Raw genomic sequence first — 19,347 nt, forward strand, 5'->3', positions numbered from 1 at the left:
GAAGAAATCGGACATTGTATTCTGTTGTATGGTTGTGTACAAAGATTTCCCCCAGAGGAATAAATTGATAAACCTTACGTGTATGTAAGTGTGAGTCTGTACAGTATGTATACTGTATGCCTATAACGCCCCTGTGTGTGTGTTTGTGCAGCTATGGTCGTGGATGGAGGAGCTGCAGAAGGGCCTGGTGGAACCCGTGTGCTCGGAGTCAGTGGACACGGTGCAGGAGCTCATCCGGCAGTTTCAACAGCAGCAGAGCAGCACGCTGGACGCTACGCTCAACGTCATCAAGGAGGGAGAGGAGCTCATCCAGCACTTACGGTGAGATCCGTTATGGTGAGATTACTGTTCGTGTTTCATTGTGCACTGGAGCTACAAAACAATAGAAGCAACACCAGTGAGAAGATGACACCCTGGAAAATGACACATCTGGCACTGAGTCAGATCAGTGCCAGATGTGTTCATCACCAAGTATTCAGACCTTTAATATTGCATTAAGGCTGCCAGATTAGAACAGCTGGCAGTTGCGCAATGTTGCGTCTGTCCTCCGGAGCTCCCGTCACCTTTTCACTGCTGTGTGTGTATGTATGTGTGTGTGTGTGTGTGTGTGTGTGTACAGGGACTCAGCGCTGGCGAGTAACAGGCTGCCCCACGCCAGCTCCGTGGCTCATATCGAGAGCGTGCTGCAGCAGCTGGATGAAGCGCAGGCTCACATGGAGGAACTGTTCCACGAGCGCAGGATCAAACTTGACATCTTCCTGCAGCTGCGCATCTTCGAGCAGTACGCCCTGGAGGTGTGTGTCATGTGCGTCACGCGCAGAAAATGATTTACAGTTCTGTGTTTGCAAGCTCGTCCAATTTGACGATTCTGAGCCCAACGTGCTTATCAAGCGCTGCTGTATTTGAACAGATGGATTATCAGCACGATTCGGTACGAGCCTGTGCTTGTTGATTTTGTGTCTGCGTACATGTTTTGTGATACACCAGGTCAATAGTTACATAGTTAGCTACTCAGTGTGGGTGTTTGTTGCTAGGGAATATGTCTCTTTATTTCTAGCAAGTGAGCATACCTTCGGTTGGCTGTGAGTCAGAGATTTTAAAGGTGTTTTTTAAAGAGTACTTAAAGGAGCAGTAGGTGATTTCTTACTAGTACAAATAACCTGGCCAATATGTATCATTTGTCTTCTGGGAACATGTAACTATCTTATTTAGCATTTGAAGGGCAGTACTAAATGAAAAAAAAAAAGATCTTTAAACAAATAATAATAATTTATACCGATCGTTCTGTTCAAAAGTTTACACCCCCCTGTTTCTTAATGTATGGTGTTGCCTTCATGAGCATCAGTGAACGTTTGCACCTTATGTAATAGTTGTGTACAAGTCCCTCAGTCGTCCTCAGTGTGAAATGATGGATCTCAGCATCATATAGCCACTGTTGGAAAGGGGTCAAATATGCAGAAGATGCTGGAAAAGTAAAGAATGTGCAGGACCTGGAGGATTTTTCTGAAGAACAGTGGGCAGTTTAACTGCTCAGGACAAACAAGGGACTCATGAACAACTCTCACATAATAAATAAACAGTCATTGATCATCCAGGTAATGACACACAGTACTAGGAATCAAGCGAATGTAAATTTTTGAACTGGTTCATTTGTGTAAATTCAGTTATTATTGTGTCTTGTGGACTATATGTAAACATGTGTTATGTGAAATAGTTTATTCAGGGCAGCACTAAATAAACAACTAATTGCAATTTTTATGATCCCCCTTCTTCTTCTTCTTCTTCTTATTTTTTCATTATGTTGAAGATTTTGCAATGGCATATGTAAACTTATGACCTCAACTGTAGAACTTGATAAAAAAGTCATTGTATAAGCCCTGACCTCGGCACAAGTGTTTTATGTGCCTGAGAAAATCCATTTTGCGTTATTGTATTCTGCACATTCTGTGTTGTTATGTTTACTTGGGCCTCTTTTTATAGAAACTCTCCAACGCCCCTTCACTCCACCCCCATCTCAGTTTGTTCAGAAAGAAATTTATGGCTGGAATCGGTAAGCGCTCAGCGCAGCCTGATAGTTTTACAACGAGCAAAAGATCCATGCTGTGCTTTGAAAAAATTATCAACAAGATAAACCAGAATAAACTGGCAGCATTTTTCCAATATGGAGTAATTTATTACTGGTGATGGTGATGAAGTGTAAACTTAATATTCTAAATCTTTAAAAATACAATAACAAATATTCTTATCTTGTTAATTTGTACTCGTAGGTTACAGGCGAGCTGGACGCATGGAAGCAGGATCTGCTCCGCCAGGCATCTGAATTTAACACAGAAGAGCTCACGCTTGCCGAGCAGAGGCTCCACCGTCACACTGAACGCAAACTCGCCATGAACAACATGACCTATGAGGTCATCCAGCAGGGACAGGACCTGCACCAATACATCATGGAGGTGCAGGCGTCAGGTAAGACACACAGATACTAATCCTGCTTTTCCATTTTATCCAAAAAGCACATTAAAATGTGTGTGTGTCCACATCAGGGCTTACAGTGACACACCTGATTTCACTGATTAAGCACTAACTGTTATCAGCCAGGACTTTAATTAATTAAATCAAGCCCTGTTAATCAATAATTGATTTGAACAGAAGCTTAAAGTAATACTGCTGCACTGAAAACCAACACAGAATGAAGCCTCTTCCAGTGATGGAGAGGAAGATTCTTTTGACAGGATCCCTGAATTTTTTTGTTGTTTTGTTTGTGGCGTAAAGGCTAGTGTTTGTGTTTAACATCAGTGGTCTAGACGCTAGACACCATGATTTTAATCAACTGAATGGTGAGCTCAGAAAATCTACAGTACTTAAGCATGTATGTAACCTGACTCTGAATACACATAACTTTCCCTGTCTAAATATAGACGCAACTCTTGGACATTGACTCTAGACACAGCGCGTAGTCGGTATACTGTATCTAGAATGCTGATCAAGGGCAAGTTTTATAAAGAAGAGAGGTTTGGACCAATCAGAGAGAATCTGGTAAGAACAGATAATAAAAAAAGCAGCTAATTAATAGTTTGTCGTCTACCTTGTGCATGAGTTCTTGGTTTGTGTGCGAGATGTGTTTTAATAGATACACAGAATTTTCAAGCAACCCCCGAACCATAAACAATACAATTAAAAACCTTGAACATACCTGTGAGATAGCTTTAGGGTCTGATTGCTAATTTATAGTAAAGCCTGGTGCCTAGTCATGAATGTTTCTGACAGCAGTCAGAGCAGAGACAAAAAGATGGAGAATGGTGCATGGATGAGTGCGAGGCTTTAGAGAGGATGAACGAAATGCTGTACGAGTATATGGTATGGTTTCAGTGGCTCCTGTGGGTTTCTCCTACACGGACAGCGACACACCACCTCCAAGGCTCTTGGAGTTCATGGGCTGTTTGAGAAGCTCATCAGAAGGAGACGAGTAAGAGATAGACAAAAGAGAGCGAGAGAGAGAGAGAGAGAGAGAGAGAAAAGAAAAGAACAAAAAGTCCTAGCAGGTAGGCGTGAGGACAAAGAGTTCCATGTATTGGTGAGAGGAAGACAGAGACAGAAATGGAGCGAGGGATCTTTTCCATATAATTCCACATACACAGTGTGTGCAGGGGTGGGGTTGCTATGGAAACCCCCCCCCCCCACATTCCCTATACCAAGGTTGCCATGACGACAGACCCCCTCTCTAGTCACCGCCGGGTTGCCGACGGACATGGTCCATCGTTCACGTCCACGGTTTGCGGTTTGTGCAACGCAGGCTCCTGTACACGCCACCTTGTCACGCACCTATTACGTTCCCATGGGAACCGCCTCCTCCTGCTGCCTGGTGTGGAGTTGCCATGGAGACTGCATCAAGCTGCCCGCAGGGAGTAACTGTGGGGGTGAAATGAGAGTAAAGGAGGGGTAAAATATCCTTTACTGCTCCAGCAGACTGAAACACACAGACAGTAGTGCCATAATGCATATGGTGCGTGCGTGTGTGTGTGTATGTGTGTGTGCATGCATACAAATATTTGTGCAGACGTGAGAGAAATTTTAAGAGAGAACAAAATGGTGTTTCCCGCACCACTGGGTAGCTGGGTCACTCGGTGGTTCCGCACAAGCACTCACCTGGACGCTGTGTCCTCTCTCTCTCGCTCCTCACACACTTTTTTTAACAATTACACACGGAACCGAGATGTCACGCTATGCTCATCTTATCTCACTAGTGCCTCCTGCTGGATGCCTCTACACTTGCATCCCTGCTCTGTTTAATCTGCTCCCCATTCCGACACATGAAAGGCTGCTAATTATCATGGGAACTAATATGACATGACAATGCACTAGGTAATTATATATATTTTTAAAAATCCACTGACTGTGAGGCAAAATTTGGGAATTTCTGGTTTATTATTTATCTCCAAATTGAGTCAGAAATACACAGCTAACTACAGAATTACTGGCACACTTCATGAAAATGAATAAAACTAAACAGAATGTCATCATGAACTCCCTCCTTCCTTCTAGGATATAAATAAACAAACAAATCTTGAGTGAGACATAGAACAGGTGAACACAATCAGGTAACACTGCAATGATAGGGCCAGGGGCGGACAATAGAATAGGAATAATACAGAAGCAAAAGCGCATGATATGAATCCAGATTGACCTGAAAAGCGCAAACGCTGTTTACATTGTCATGTGCTTTTGTTGCTTTTCTAGTCCTGTCTCAACCCCTGTCCTGTCATTTGAGTGTTACCTGATTGTGTTCACCTGTTCTGTGTCTCACCTTAATAATAATAATAAACTTTATTTTATAGAACGCCATTAAAAGTAGCTTAATAAGTAGCACAATAAAAAAAGTAAACATCAACAAGCAAATGCTAGTTTAAAAAAGTATGTCTTGAGTTTAAAAATGTCATAAGTTTGAGCTTCCCTAAGTTCAAGAGAAAGAGAGTTCCAAAGGGAAGGCGCATAGACAGAAAAAGCCCTGTCACCCATAGATCATAAGCGGGTTTGTGGAACAGTCAACAAATTAGACTGTGAGGAGCGCAGTCTGCGATTTGGAGTGTAAGGGATTAACAATGCAGATAAATAATGAGGAGCCAAGCCATGTAATGCTTTGTATGTCAGCATCATAATTTTAAAATCGACACGAACCTGACCGGGAGCCAGTGCACTATAAGGACTATATATTACAGGAGAAATATGATTGCATGTCTTGGTCCCAGTCAGGATCCTGTGTTTTGTACATATTGGAGCTTATTATGTGTGGCTTTAGAAACTCCGGCTAAAAGGGCGTTACAGTAATCTATCCAAGAGACAACGAATGAGTTTATCAGCTTTTCAGCTACAGAGAAATTTAGCATAGGGTGCAATTTTGCTATAAAACTATATTTAAACTGTTAAAGCATCCCTTTTTCACCTCAGAAATATAGCAAGATTGTACAAAAGAATCAAATAGAAGACTGGCATCAAAAATGACTCCAAGGTTCCTCATTTTACTCTGAATCTCCAAAACAGAGCCATCAACAGAGACAGTGAACCAGCTTTGAGAATTTGATGACGGGAACCTGTAAGCATAACTTCAGTTTTTATTTCAGAAAGAAAGTCAGAAAGAAAACAAACATCAAGATTTCCCCCAGATTTTGAGTGTATATAGATTTGGGTATAGTCAGCATAAAAGTGTTAACAGAGGCCGAGTGATCGCAGGAGATGCCCAAGTGGAGATAAATAAATATTGAAAAGTAAAGGGCCTAAAACTGAGCCCTGAGGAACACCAGTGAGTACACAGCTAATGTCAAACCTGGAACCACCCATAGAAATAAACAGGGAACAGTCAGTAAAATAGGATTTACACCAGTTTAAATCTGTCCCTGACACACCAAAAACTCTTTCAAGGCAGGTAAGTAAAAGACCATGATCAAGATGGATGAGAATTGAAGTTGGTCCAGAATCAGAAGCCATCAACAAGTTATTGGTAACTTTGACCAAAGCCTGTGAAATTTACGAAAACCTGACTGAATGGGTTCAAAGAGGTTATTAATTGCAAGATGATTACACAATAGAGAGGCAACAAACCCCCTCAAGTACTTTTGCCAAAAACGGAAGATTTGAGAAAGGACGAAATTTGTTAAAATCATCCTGGGGCAGCATTTTCTTTTTTTGGTGTTATAGCAGCATTACTTTAATGCTGCTGGAACAACCCCAGTCTCCAATGAATCATTTATAATACTAAGGATAGCAGGGCACCAAACATCGAAGCAAGATTTAAATAAGCTTGTGGGAATAGGATCAAACAAACAAGTGGTAAGTTTCATGCTAGATACCTCTCTTGCGAGAGCCTCAGTATCAAGCTGTGAGAAACGAGAGAAACACCAGAGAACTCAGATGGACGGAAGAGTGAAACGGTGAAATCAGATGTGGCAGAAATTTGTTTACGAACATTATCGATTTTAGAATTTAAAAAACTGAAGAAAAGAATTACATACTGTAGCAGCATTAACTTGAAGCAATCTATTTATAGTTTGGAACAAGCGTCTGGGATTTCCTTGATTGCTTACAATAGTCTGAGAGAAATAAGATGATCTTTCGGGCTCAATTAATGCTCTGTAGTCACCCAGAAGATCCTTCCAAGCTTGATAATAGACATTCAAGCCACTAATGCGCCATTTACGCTCCACTTTCTGACAAGCAACCTTTCTAATGCGCTGATTTTCATTATACCAGGGAGCAGAGCGGGTGAAAGTAACCTTACGTGACCTTGGTTGAGCAAAAGAGTCTAGATTAGTAGCAAGAGAAGAATTTAACTATAACACTTTCCCCTCCAATGATGTAGGATGCAAATTACTTAAAGTGGAAATAACAGAATTGGGGGAAAAAACTGTCTGATGAATAGACTTCTACTTCCGGAAAGTTACTGTTCGGATGGTAGGCTCATTTGAATGATACAGATCCAGATTAAAGAAGACAGCTGAATGATCCAACAGTCTACAGATGTCAAGAGATGAAAACTGTGATACAAACGAGCCATTTACATTCACAAGATTCAGAGTCGGGTCAGTTACAAACTGTGACAAGTTAAATCAAGTAACGACAGAAATTCTTAAGCCGTCACTCCGGTCCACATGATTGTTAAAGTCCCCCACAATTAAAATTCTGTCAAACTTCTCTACTCAATGTTGACATAAAACCTGCATGTGTCTTAGTCTTTGGTGGTTTATAGACTGTAGCGATGATGGTAGATATAGGAGCAGAAATACTCAAGACCTGGCATTCAAATGATGAAAAGTGGGGAACGGACACAGAGCTTATGTTGAACTTCAGATTGTAAACCACAATAATGCCTCTGCCTCCGCCAGATAACCTCAGGAGATCTAATACTCCAACGCCCGCTCGAGTGATCTGGTTAAACAGGAGCCCATCATTTTCTTTATGCCAGGTTTCAGTTAAAAACAATAAGTCCAGCTTTTTATCTGTAAGAAGATCCATTAAAAGCAGCTCCTTGTTATTCACAGAGCAGGCATTAAATAATGCGGCATAAGCCAGGCTCTGAAGCGGAAACGACAGTGGTTTAATCTCCACGCCGGGAACCAATATTAAATTACTGTGATAAAACACCAGTATAAAACAGTTTGTTGGTCTTACGTCGACAGGTAGGGACAAAGATGTTAGGAGAGGATGAGACAGCAAAACTGCACCTCAAACCCTGATGGATATATCGTTTAGGACATAGCAAGCAGAGTTCTTAGAGTCTTTAGCTAGACAGTAAGAGCTCTGCTTTAAATTCAGAAGTTGGCGTGCAGTGTACCTTAGGGCCATGGTCATTAAGTGCACATACACAGCCAGACTTTGCAAGCATTGATTCCCTGTTGCACGTGTGGAACACCGAAGTCAGAACAACAGTCCAAATTATATAAAATGGCACCACATCGCAACCGTAGAGGCACTGAAAACAATATATCTTAAGTAGAACAAACAAAATGGTGAGAGGAGCGGCAGCCAAACGCACCAGCATACCCTGTCAAACTATGTCTTGTATGTATATATATATATATATATATATATATATATATATATATATATATATATATATATATATCTCCTGCTCTTTCTGTGTTTCTTTGCTGCGAAGTCTCCTTAAATTCCATATGTTCCCCATCTAATAGTTCATGGTCCTTCTTTGTCTTGTTTGTTTACCTTGACCCCTGCTATGTTTTATGACTACGATTCCTGAACTCCATATATTAAAGAGCACACTTTTTAACAAGTTTTTTTGGAACAAAATTCTTTTTAAAGGCTTTCCCAAGTAGTAAATATTTTAAACGCTCGTTTCAAAAATGATAGGCATCCCACAATGAATATTTACAGAAGCCTCCCCTGGAGACAAAAGCAACACTGAGCCTCTTCCTGTAATGTCTAACAAGGTGGGAGAAAATTTTGTAACTCAAGAATTGCTTCCTGAGAGCAAGATTAATGGCATCGTGAATTCCGCTAAGTACCGGGATATTTTATCTCAAAAGCCACTTGCTATTGCTGTGAAGATAAGACTTGGCAGTAGTCTACGGGAAACCTGTGGTGTGAATTGAAGAGGGAAGACTGCATGCACAAACCCAAGAATGTAAAAAATGTCAAATGTTCCGCACTGAGAGGGGTCCAGGATTCTCTACAAGTGTCTCAAACCTTGTCAGACATTCCAGCAGTACTGTTATTATCACTAGAGGAGGCCTATGATTAAGATGCTAATTGGAAGGGTGCCAGTTTTTTTGTTGTTGTTGCTAATTTTGCAGGATGTACTAAAATGGGGAATGAGCATTTTCAATTAAAACTGTACAGCGTCCTGATTCACGGTCAAAATGTTGATCGTAGCATTCATTTCTATGGAGGGTGCCAATAATTTTGGAATTATTTCTCTCTCTCTCTCTCTCTCTCTCTCTCTTTCTCTGTGTGTGTGTGTGTGTGTGTGGTGTAGGTATGGAGCTGAGTGGAGAGAAGGATGTGGATCTGGCAGCTCAGGTCCAGGAGCTGCTGGAGTTTCTGCACGAGAAACAACACGAGTTGGAGCTGAGCGCCGAACACACACACAAGCGCCTCGAACAGTGTTTACAGCTTCGCCACCTACAGGCTGAAGTCAAACAGGTCTGTGTGTGTGTGTGTGTGTGTGTGTGTGTGTGTGTGTGTTCATGCACCACATTGCCCAATCCTCATTACGCACGCACACACCTGGCATTTTTTTGCTGATAGTTTAGTTTCCATTGTCATGTCAGCAAAACTGAAAAAACCCAGTGCTTTGATGCTCGATGCTGTCTGAGTCTCTAAGTGATGCCATTACCTCTAAGTGTGAATGCCAGCTGATGGTGCAGCACTCTCTCTCTCTCTCTCTCTCTCTCTTTCCGACCGGCATGTACTGTGTGGGTTGCACTTCCTGTCCAGCAGAGAAGTGAATCAGTTGAAAAGCATGATTGTTTCTATGGCCTTGAGCAGCAGACAGGAAGACTAGCTCAGATGCATGCCATAATTCAACCCTCATGACACCACAGCACTGTCAAATTCTCTATTCTGATTGTTCAAAATCTGTTGATTCATGTTCTATAACAGCAGCTCTGACAGTAGCTCCAGCTGCAAATCACAGGTTTACATTAATGCCCTCGTGCTAATACATTACACAGGGACTCGTCCGGCTGCCGCTCCACATAAACGCACGAAACATTTGTATTATTGTTGATTTGGTGAAGATTTTGGTGTAGTCTCCATTGTAACAGTCAATAAGTATTCTGACATGGAAAGTCTTCAGGACAGAGGACTTTGCGCTTTATGGGTTCTCTGTAACATGACAAAAAGTCAATATTTTGTCTTATTAACTTTAAAAGAGCGGAAAAGAGAGACTGCTGAGGGAGCTACCATTTATAGCTGCTATAATTTAAGTAATAACAAGAAATAATACTATATGTATTAATATAATAATACTAATTCTATTAGACTAATATAATACTATAATACTAACAGTCAACAGGAAAAAGTATGATGCGTCCCTAGGTGTGGCAAATTTCTGTGGAATAATAAAACATACTGTTATAAAATAAATAATCGACTTTAGGGTTTAACATGAACTCTGCTTCATCAGATTACTCTCTCATTGATTATTTTCCTATAATAGCATGTTAGGGGTTTTATGCCTATGGGGCTCTTGGGAATAGATGAACTACTAAATGTGTATATGTGTATAAACACTATGCGTGTGTGTGTGTGTGTGTGTGTGTGTGCAGGTTCTCGGCTGGATCCGTAATGGCGAGTCCATGCTCACGGCGAATACTGTGAACGCCGGGTCTCTGTCTGAAGCAGAGCAGCTGCAGAGAGAGCACGAGCAGTTCCAGCTCGCCATTGAGGTAATGACATCATCAGCTTATACTTCAATGTAGTGTCTTCAATTAGTTTCACTATTTAACCGGTTCTGTGTATTGTTCCTGCCAACTTCTGTCTCATGAAAGAGTTAAGCAGTACTCTTCCTGTTGGAGTGGAGCTCAGTTTAGGGCCATAACATATTAAACGAAAGCCTGAGACACCAAAAAAAGTTGTCAGGTGCACTGCATTGATCGCTTTACAATACTGATAGTTCAGACTCATCAGATATATTCTCCCAATATATCGGCAGCGGTTTGTCATTTTTAGAGCCCTCTGCTTCCTGTAATGTTAATTGCAATTGCAGTGAAAACAAACTACTCCACCCTTTTTGCTGAAATTATGGCGAATGAACCGAAGAACGAACTAGCAGAAGTATTTAAATTTACTACTACTACTACTACTACTACTAATAATAATAATAATAGTAATAATAAGCTTATTCGTTTATTACAAGTTTTAGTTTGATAAGTATTTAGTTTATTCGTTTATTATAAACGCCTGGAAACGTGTTTGTTCCCTAAAGTGCCATCTGCATCAGCAATGCACCTGCGAGAAACTTTAAAGTGCCCCCGAAACTTTTGACTACGTCAACACTCAGTAAATATGTGAGATGATTTTAATTCAGCAAATTGCCTCCTATAATTCACAACTAATGAGAGCTGGTTTAAACCGGAGCTTGCGAGCGAGCTCAAAAGCAACTCTGATTGTATGCCAAAGCGTTGCCTCTGCCAGACACTCCAGAGGCAATCAAGGTTAAAACACTGCAGTGCACCAGGTTCATTTTTTAAATGTAATTACATTTCTTCTTCCGTTTGTTCGTAAACAAACACTGGGTTAGAAAGCAGCTATTCATTTCTGTACTAATAAAAGGGGACAGATGGATTAAATGATGCTGGTGCCAAGGAAGGACTAAGAAAGTACAAACAACTGAAGCAGTTAGAGTTAACTCAGCCACAAACTGAGATGGTGTTAAACAAGGAAGTTCAATAGAGAATTAAATTAATAACCAAAGCTGAAATTGACCCCCAAATGCACAAGGCACAATGTTGACTGTGAAAGTTAAAGTATATGCAACGCTTACTTGTTAACTATATTAGCCCTGTACTTATAGCACAAAAGAGAGACTAAAATCTTATTATTTTTACGGGTTTCGTCTTTCCGATAGAACTTTTAAGTGTGCACTATACTTTTTTTTTTTACTAAGAGTGTATTTATTTTTCAAAAAGGATTCATTTTTAACTGCTTCAATTCACCTTCTTACTTAATCTCTGTAATAAAAAATCTGATGTCATGGCGTCCCATCCAGAATAGGCTCCAAATCCACCTCAGCTTTAATCAGGATAAAGCACTTACTGAAGATGAATTATCAGAGAAACTGAACTGAGCCCATAAAGTTTCCTGTTCGAATTTCAAGCACTGATTCTGATGACACTTTTACTAAAACAAAAAGTTTTATTGGAGAACGTGGGGCATTTCTTTTAGAGGAATAATTAGAAGTCATAATTCACAAATAAATCACAGAAATAAATTAAGGCTTAGTGTGGCTTTTGGAAATGCAGGCATCAGAGAACGAGCTAGATTCTGGCAGAAATATTATTAATTATTATATATTTTTAGTGATTAGCATTACAATTTTTTTTATGTAGCACTTTTTAAGCAGTTTTATAAAGGACTTTTTTTGCAGAGTGCATAAAAACAGTGACAAAAATGTTTTAAAAAGAAAAAAAGAAGACAATAAAGAGATTTTTAAAAAAGACTTTAAGACCTGACTAAGTATGCCCGTCAATTACACAATGGTTTTCACTGTACCCTGTGTGGCCTCTTACTCAAGTTTAAGGCAACAAAAGTAAATTGAATAATAAAAAAAGACAGTAAACTTAATTTAATTCAAATCTCTCTGAAGTGCCTAGAAATGTGCAGCATTAGTTGATGTTTTGATTTAATTTCTACTGAAACAGAAAGTCAGGGACGGACATATCGATTGCTTCCTCCCCCTTTTAAAATAGCCAATAGCATTTAGCTTACCTCACAGCTTGAGCTAAGCCGTACTTGGCACAAGCCCGAGCAATAACTTTGTGTTTCGGCAAGGTGATTTTTATAATGTTGGGGGGCGGGACACTTCAGATTCTCGAGAGAAAATCTGATGAGAATATTGCTTGATAAAAAGTGACCGAGCAGGTGCATGTCTAACAGAAGTATAAGTTCATGTGTAAGTGATAATTAAAGCTAAGTTTAACTCTTTGTGCCTCCAGTCTCTTCTCCATGCAGATTCACTCCAGAGGACACATCAGAGCGCTCTCCAGCTACAGCAGAGAGCTGAGATGATGCTGCAGGCCGGCCATTACGACCCGGACGCCGTTCGAGCCTGCGCTGAGACCGTGGCGCTGCACTGGCAGACGCTCATGCTGAAAATGGAGGACCGACTCAAGCTGGTCAACGCCTCAGTTGCCTTCTATAAGACCTCCGAGCAGGTGCTGTGTGTAGTGTGGAGGAGTGTGTGTCTCTTATCCGCAGAAACTAAACCTTAATTATTTACATTCTGCAAATGTAAAACAGTTACATGAACCGTATTAAGCTTTCGTTTAAGTATCATTATTAAATGTTGTCCTATGTTGTGTTTTTGGCATGTGTGTGACCCACTCAGGTGTGTAACGTGCTGGAGAGTCTGGAGCAGGAGTACAGGAGGGAGGAGGACTGGTGTGGAGCGCACGACAAACTCGGCTCTACGTCAGACACGGACCACGTGTCTCCTCTCATCAGCAAGCACCTGGAACAAAAAGAGGCCTTTCTCAAGGTTAAACACACACCCACACACTTTACTCACGTATTTACTTACGTGTTTACCCACATGCATATACACAAACACACTGCATCTGTCCCGACACACCTGTCTCTGTTTGGCTATGAGCCTGGAAACACCTCTACATTTTACAATCCCTACAACTTGTAAATGCTTCCATAGCATATTCAAATGAGTTGATTAAAACCATTGCAAGTTTGCATCCAAAACAGTTGAACACATTTTAATATATGAATACAGCTCTGTCTAGACTCTCTAGGCTTTGCGTCAAACATCCAAGTTATTCATTTTGATTTGATTTTTTGTTTTAAAGCATGGAAACATTACAGGTTTTTGTTGCTTAGTACTCATTTCAAAAGGCTTTGTAACAGTATTTGTGGCGGGGTTATACACGCTGTACGACTACGCAGTAGTTATGCGAGCACATTGTGCATATACTCGCACATGGAGTGTTAAAAGTGATATCTACTGCAGGGCAAGTCAGATCCCAAACATCCCTGTCTGTCTAATGCAGGGGTGTCCAATCTTATCGGGAAAGGGCCGGTGTGGGTGCAGGTTTTCATTCCAACCAAGCAGGAGCCACACCTGATTCCACCTGTTTAATCAGTTGATCTTGGCTTTCAATAGACACAGGTGTGGCTTCTGCTTGGTTGGAATGAAAACCTGCACCCACACCGGCCCTTTCCCGATAAGATTGGACACCCCTGCTCTAAATGTACGTTCACACACACACACAGCGATTTTATCGCTGCAAATCGCCAGTCACTTTACTAGGAAGTCGCCAGTAGGCGTAACCTACTACTGGTTGCCATGGTAACATTTATCAGTGGGTGGCGCAACTAGCATTCCACAAACCAGTTTTCTTGCCGTTAAAATGAAATATTCTGTAGGGAGAGCGTTTGTATATAAAATTCGCCACTGTATATATGCATCCTATGAGATGAAGGAGAAGCAGCGTGTGATCTTTGCCATCACAGCCATTTAAATGGTAAATGGTCTGCTTTTTCCAAAGCCCTTTACACTGTGTCTCATTCACCCATTCACACTCACACACACACTCACAAACCAATGGTAGCAGAACTGCCATGCAAGGCGCTATCTTGCCATCGGGGGCAACTTGGGGTTCAGTGTCTTGCCCAAGGACACTTTGGCATGTGGAGTCATGTGGGAATCGAACCGCCAACCCTACGATTAGTGGACAACCGGCTCTACCACCTGAGCCACAGCCGCCAAAACTACAGTACGTGTATCCATCTACAGTATGTGCGGTGACAGCACAAGCACTGGACTGTCTGGGTCAAATGAAACCACTCGGACTTGCAGGCAGCATGGCGGATCACAGATTATGTGCCCTCTACTGTCTTCTCTCCCACTAGGAGTCACTGCACCAAGTCGCTCAAAATTTGTATAACGTTGAAATTTTCTCAGCTTTGTCGCGTTGCTGGACACGCCCACATCTAGTCATCAACGGTCGCTGTCGCAGTAAGTCGCCAGCTCTCATTGAAAATGAACCGTCTCTGGACGCTTTGTAGCTGCGAGTCGCTGTATGTGTGAACGTACCTCCATGTTTCCATATCGACCTGTAAGATGTCAGGTCAGCTATTCTAGAATATGTTAACTCTTAGATGAATTATAGCTTTATGCCAGCTGCATTTGTGTGTTGGTAGAAAAGAAAACATGATTTCTGATCAAAAATATCGTCAGGGTTGTCTGGGATTTTACCCAAGTCTGGGGAAAAACCTACCGGTTCTTTTCTTACAAAACAAAACAAAACAAAACCCTGCAGGACAATCATATAAAATAAATTCTGCACTTTAAAACACAAAGGAAAATTGTTGCTTGACTTTTTTAAACTGGTTGTTCTGCTATTTACTGCTCAATAGTTCTTTTTCTGATTCCTTTTGTTTGAAAATTTTCATTTCATTGAATTATTTGTGAAGGTACTCCTTTTTCCGCTCCCAAGAGACTCACCAGTAAAGCATTCGCCCATCCGTGGGCAGGAGTCAAGAGAGAAAAATTGTCCATGCTCTCTGCAAGGGAGGGGTGGTGTACTCTTGTCAATCAGAGCAACACTAGCCAATCACAGGCATATGTGAGCTCATGTATGCAGAAGAGGACAGATAGCGCTTTCCTCCGAGTGTGTTACGCTGCCCTGTGATGCATGTCTCAAAGGAAACACGTGTTTACGCCACCCTCCCCAGTTGGTATAGCTGTTAGCTAGTTAGCTAGGTGAGAGAGCGGTAGTTGGCAAGACCAAAGTGGGGTGAAAATGAGGGAAAAATCTATGTAAAAAATAAAAAGAACACTTGTTTCAAATACTAGCACTCAGGGTACACGCTGCATGTGAATAAAGCCATGTGGGTTGTGTGCAGAAAAATAGCACTCCATTAAAGTAGACCTACAGCAGACCCGTGAAGTTCACTCTATATCTGTCAGACAGTCGTGTGTCGGTTTGCGTGCAGGCCTGCACTCTAGCCCGCCGGAATGCCGAGGTCTTTCTGAAGTACATCCACCGCAATAACGTGAGCATGTCAGGGGTCACCAGCCACAACCGAGCACCTGAGACACAGGTTAAAGGTCGGTCACCAAAGCTTGCCTGAAATATCCCACAGCCTGCCTGCACGTTTCCTTTAAATAAGCCTGATTTCATACAGTATGTGCATGTCTTTCCGTGTATTATAATGTGTGTGTGTGTGTGTTGTGATAGCCATCCTGAGTGAACTGCTCCAGAGAGAGAATCGTGTCCTGCATTTCTGGACGCAGAAGAAAAAGCGCTTGGACCAGTGTCAGCAGTATGTGCTGTTTGAACGCCATGTCAAGCAGGTGAAGAGGAGATTTTTGCTGACCTAAAGGACGCTTGTAGTGTTAACTGTGGCTTCGATTTGTATTAAAGAAGCCAATGGTCTCAGTGACAGACAGCTACACACTAGCTACTGTTCACAGTAGTTTACAGTTTTTTGAAAACTTTTTGCTATAATGTGTCTTTGACAAAACATAATCGGATAATAATCATTAAATATCATTTTTAAGACGGACAAAAAGTGACAAAATACATAAAAATTTAACTCAGACCTTCCAGCTTTAAATAACTGTAGTCATTATGACAAATAATAACTTTGTGTCGGGCTACGTCATTTTCCTATAACAACACAGTATATAGTCCATAACAAGCCATCGTCTTACTTCTTCTTCTTCTCTCCCTGTTTTCATACTCAGGCATTGGACTGGTTGCAGGACACTGGTGAGCAGTATTTGTCCACACACACATCTCCAGGTGAAACCACAGAGAAAACTCAGGGACTGCTCAAGGACTATGAGGAATTTCGTGTCTCTGCAAAGGTACATTGAGATTTGATAAAATAACTGTCAGTGTTCTACTCTTAGGTGAAGCTGATAGAAAACCTTGTGCTTTCTACCTGGTTATTTCTCAGATTTAGGAGAAATATGTTTTAAATTAACAGAAAACAGCCTTTTTGCTTATTTAGTGCTTTATAAGCCTATACTCTTTCAAACACACACACACACATATATATATATATATATATATATATATATATATATATATATATATATATATATATATATAAATATTAATTGAGTGGCTTTTCTTCCATCCAATCAGATTTTCATAGTGTAAATGTGTTTCTACTGTTTCAATCAACTCTCTAAGTACAGTCTAATGTCACCTCCAGCAAACCCAGGAGAGGGTCAAGCTGTTGATCCAGCTTGCTGGCAGTCTGGTGGAGAAGGGCCATGTCCATGTGGCTGAGCTGAAGCGGTGGGTGTCCACCGTGGACAGGCGCTACCGGGACTTCTCTCAGCGCATGGGCCAGTACCGCTCTAGTCTGGACCGAGCGCTGGGACTGTGCTCGGAGGTGAGGAGCTCGTCTTCACCTACGGCCTTTCTGGATAAAGGAATAGTGCGTACAAAAAAGCAATTGTGGCTTAATAATGAAGGAAAACCAGGAACAATCTGAAGCTGGCCCAGTGTCCATTTTGGGTGGCCCTCCCTAAACAACATTGGGCTAATGTTGGCAAAAGAGCACTTTTCACAACAGCCCTACCCAACATTGGCCCAATGTTGACAAAGGCACACTTTTCATAACAACCCTGCAAACACTGGCCCAATATCAGCCAATCCATTGGATAAATGTAGGGTGCCAATTACAAGGTGGACTTAAAAGTGACTGAAAGTCTGTTGGACTTGAGGGCCAACGTTGAACCAATAGACAGAATTACATTCCCAGTGGAATATCTATTGATTGGCTAATGTCAGTCTGCTACCTTAGTAGTTAGTATTATGGTTCCTGCAAGATTGAGTCACTTTAACATAAACCACATTATCATATCATTATCCTCCTCTTCTTAGTGACTTTCTGTTTCCAGTATTCAGGGTTTCTCCTTTTCTTTTGATTTGACCGCTTTATGTTGGTTTTATTACATTTCTAAGATCATTTAATACAAGTTTTTTTAACAGCAGTGTATCGCAGCACACTGTGTTGTCTCTGACAGGACTATAAAGATCTGGAGTTGGACATTATCCCCGCCAGCCTGACCCACTCCGACCCAGAGGTCAACCTCAACGACCCCAACCACGAAGTCAACGAGGAGAAGAAAAAATCGGCCAGGAAGAAAGAGTGAGGCAGCCAAAATAGTGAACGCATCAAATGCAGTCGTTCAGTTTTATACTTCCTTTTCCGAATCAGTTCCAGACAGTGTGTGCTCTCAGTCCAGCTTGTTATCACACATTTCTTGGCAACTAGTTCCTGGAGGAAAAGCTTTCTCTGATCAATATTTCAAAGTACAGAGTGTTTTTTGTGGAACTCAATGAAACTTTCTCTCTGCTGCAGGTACATCATGGCAGAGCTGCTGCAGACTGAGAGAGCGTACGTCAGAGATCTGCAGGAGTGTCTCGAGGTGTGCTTTTGTACAGACCGTCCAAAAATATTGAATTCTAATTATGGTGTGTTTAATTGTATGGATTTCATGTCATATCGGGCTGACTTTACACGTTACGGCAGAGCACTGTTCTCGAATTCTGATTGGTCAGATGGTGTTGATTCATTTTCTATGACAGCAGCTCAGTAGTTCTGACTCCAAGGCAAATCATAAGCTTATAATAATGCATGTTAAATGACAGACTGACATTTACCATTTTTGGAACTAGGCTCCAGTGGTAGCACTTTTTTCAAGAAAGAGACTGGTGATGGAACAGCTGTTTATACCTGCTGGAACATAAGTGATAATAGGAACTAAATTATAGCGAGAACTTTCTACATCAGTGAATGTAACTATAAATGGATAAAAAGTATGACCTGTTGTTTGTTAATAAATAAATAAATAAATAAACTGTTAGTATTGCTGTGGTATAAGAAGGGGTGAATCTCCACTTTATGTTGAGCCACATCACACAACCCAGATGCTGATTATTTTCCTCTAACTGCATGCCCCTGAAGTGTTTTATTTCCGTACTTATAACATAATTTAAACAGAAGATCTTAGTGCCTGGATTTGGGTTAATCATCTGTTTGTTCGAACTGACTTCTCATGTCTTCGTTCCTTTGACAGACATTCTTGTGGGAGATGACCAGTGGCATGGATGAGATCCCACAGGGAATCGCCAATAAGGAGCATGTCATCTTTGGGAACATTCAGGAGATCTACGATTTCCATAACAAGTATATCGCATACCCTATATTTAATATTATGGGTTTATAGCTTGGAAAGTATTTAGCTGTTCTTATTTTTATTTGATTTCACCCTAAGTAGTTATGAAAATAAACAAAACATTTACTACCATTGTTTGTAGCATTTTTCTGAAAGAGCTGGAGAATTATGAGCAGCTTCCTGAGGATGTTGGCCATTGTTTCGTTACTTGGGTAAGAAATTATATTACTTATGTTGTCCTATCTAATATACTTTTACACCCTAGAAATGTTAATTCTGTCAATGTGAATTCTGATTGTCAAGAGGTGTTGATTAGTTTTAATAACATTGTCAATAACAGCAGCGTTGACAGTAATTCCAGTTTCAAGATTGTTTTAATGCGCTATTGTTTCTCTAGTAATTGCTAAATCACAAAGTGTTCTAAAATGAATAATAAATTAATATTATTGAAATAAGAGAAAAATCTA

At 41.0% G+C, this 19,347-nt stretch overlaps 1 protein-coding gene across 1 annotated transcript in view; it reads left to right on the top strand.

The window, feature by feature from the left end:
• Window positions 1–19,347, top strand: part of kalrnb (kalirin RhoGEF kinase b) — an 88,720-nt gene that overhangs the window by 31,477 nt on the left and 37,896 nt on the right. The window contains exons 12-26 of the mRNA XM_053637230.1: window positions 152–321; window positions 620–794; window positions 2,268–2,463; window positions 8,984–9,150; window positions 10,278–10,397; window positions 12,666–12,884; window positions 13,058–13,207; window positions 15,676–15,790; window positions 15,921–16,036; window positions 16,430–16,552; window positions 16,906–17,088; window positions 17,726–17,850; window positions 18,064–18,130; window positions 18,782–18,891; window positions 19,023–19,092. Of these exons, the coding sequence (XP_053493205.1) occupies window positions 152–321; window positions 620–794; window positions 2,268–2,463; window positions 8,984–9,150; window positions 10,278–10,397; window positions 12,666–12,884; window positions 13,058–13,207; window positions 15,676–15,790; window positions 15,921–16,036; window positions 16,430–16,552; window positions 16,906–17,088; window positions 17,726–17,850; window positions 18,064–18,130; window positions 18,782–18,891; window positions 19,023–19,092 (2,106 nt within the window). The remainder of the gene's footprint in view (window positions 1–151; window positions 322–619; window positions 795–2,267; window positions 2,464–8,983; window positions 9,151–10,277; window positions 10,398–12,665; window positions 12,885–13,057; window positions 13,208–15,675; window positions 15,791–15,920; window positions 16,037–16,429; window positions 16,553–16,905; window positions 17,089–17,725; window positions 17,851–18,063; window positions 18,131–18,781; window positions 18,892–19,022; window positions 19,093–19,347) is intronic.

The sequence above is a fragment of the Ictalurus furcatus genome, chromosome 12, assembly GCF_023375685.1.
Source record: "Ictalurus furcatus strain D&B chromosome 12, Billie_1.0, whole genome shotgun sequence".
Lineage (NCBI taxonomy): Eukaryota > Metazoa > Chordata > Actinopteri > Siluriformes > Ictaluridae > Ictalurus > Ictalurus furcatus.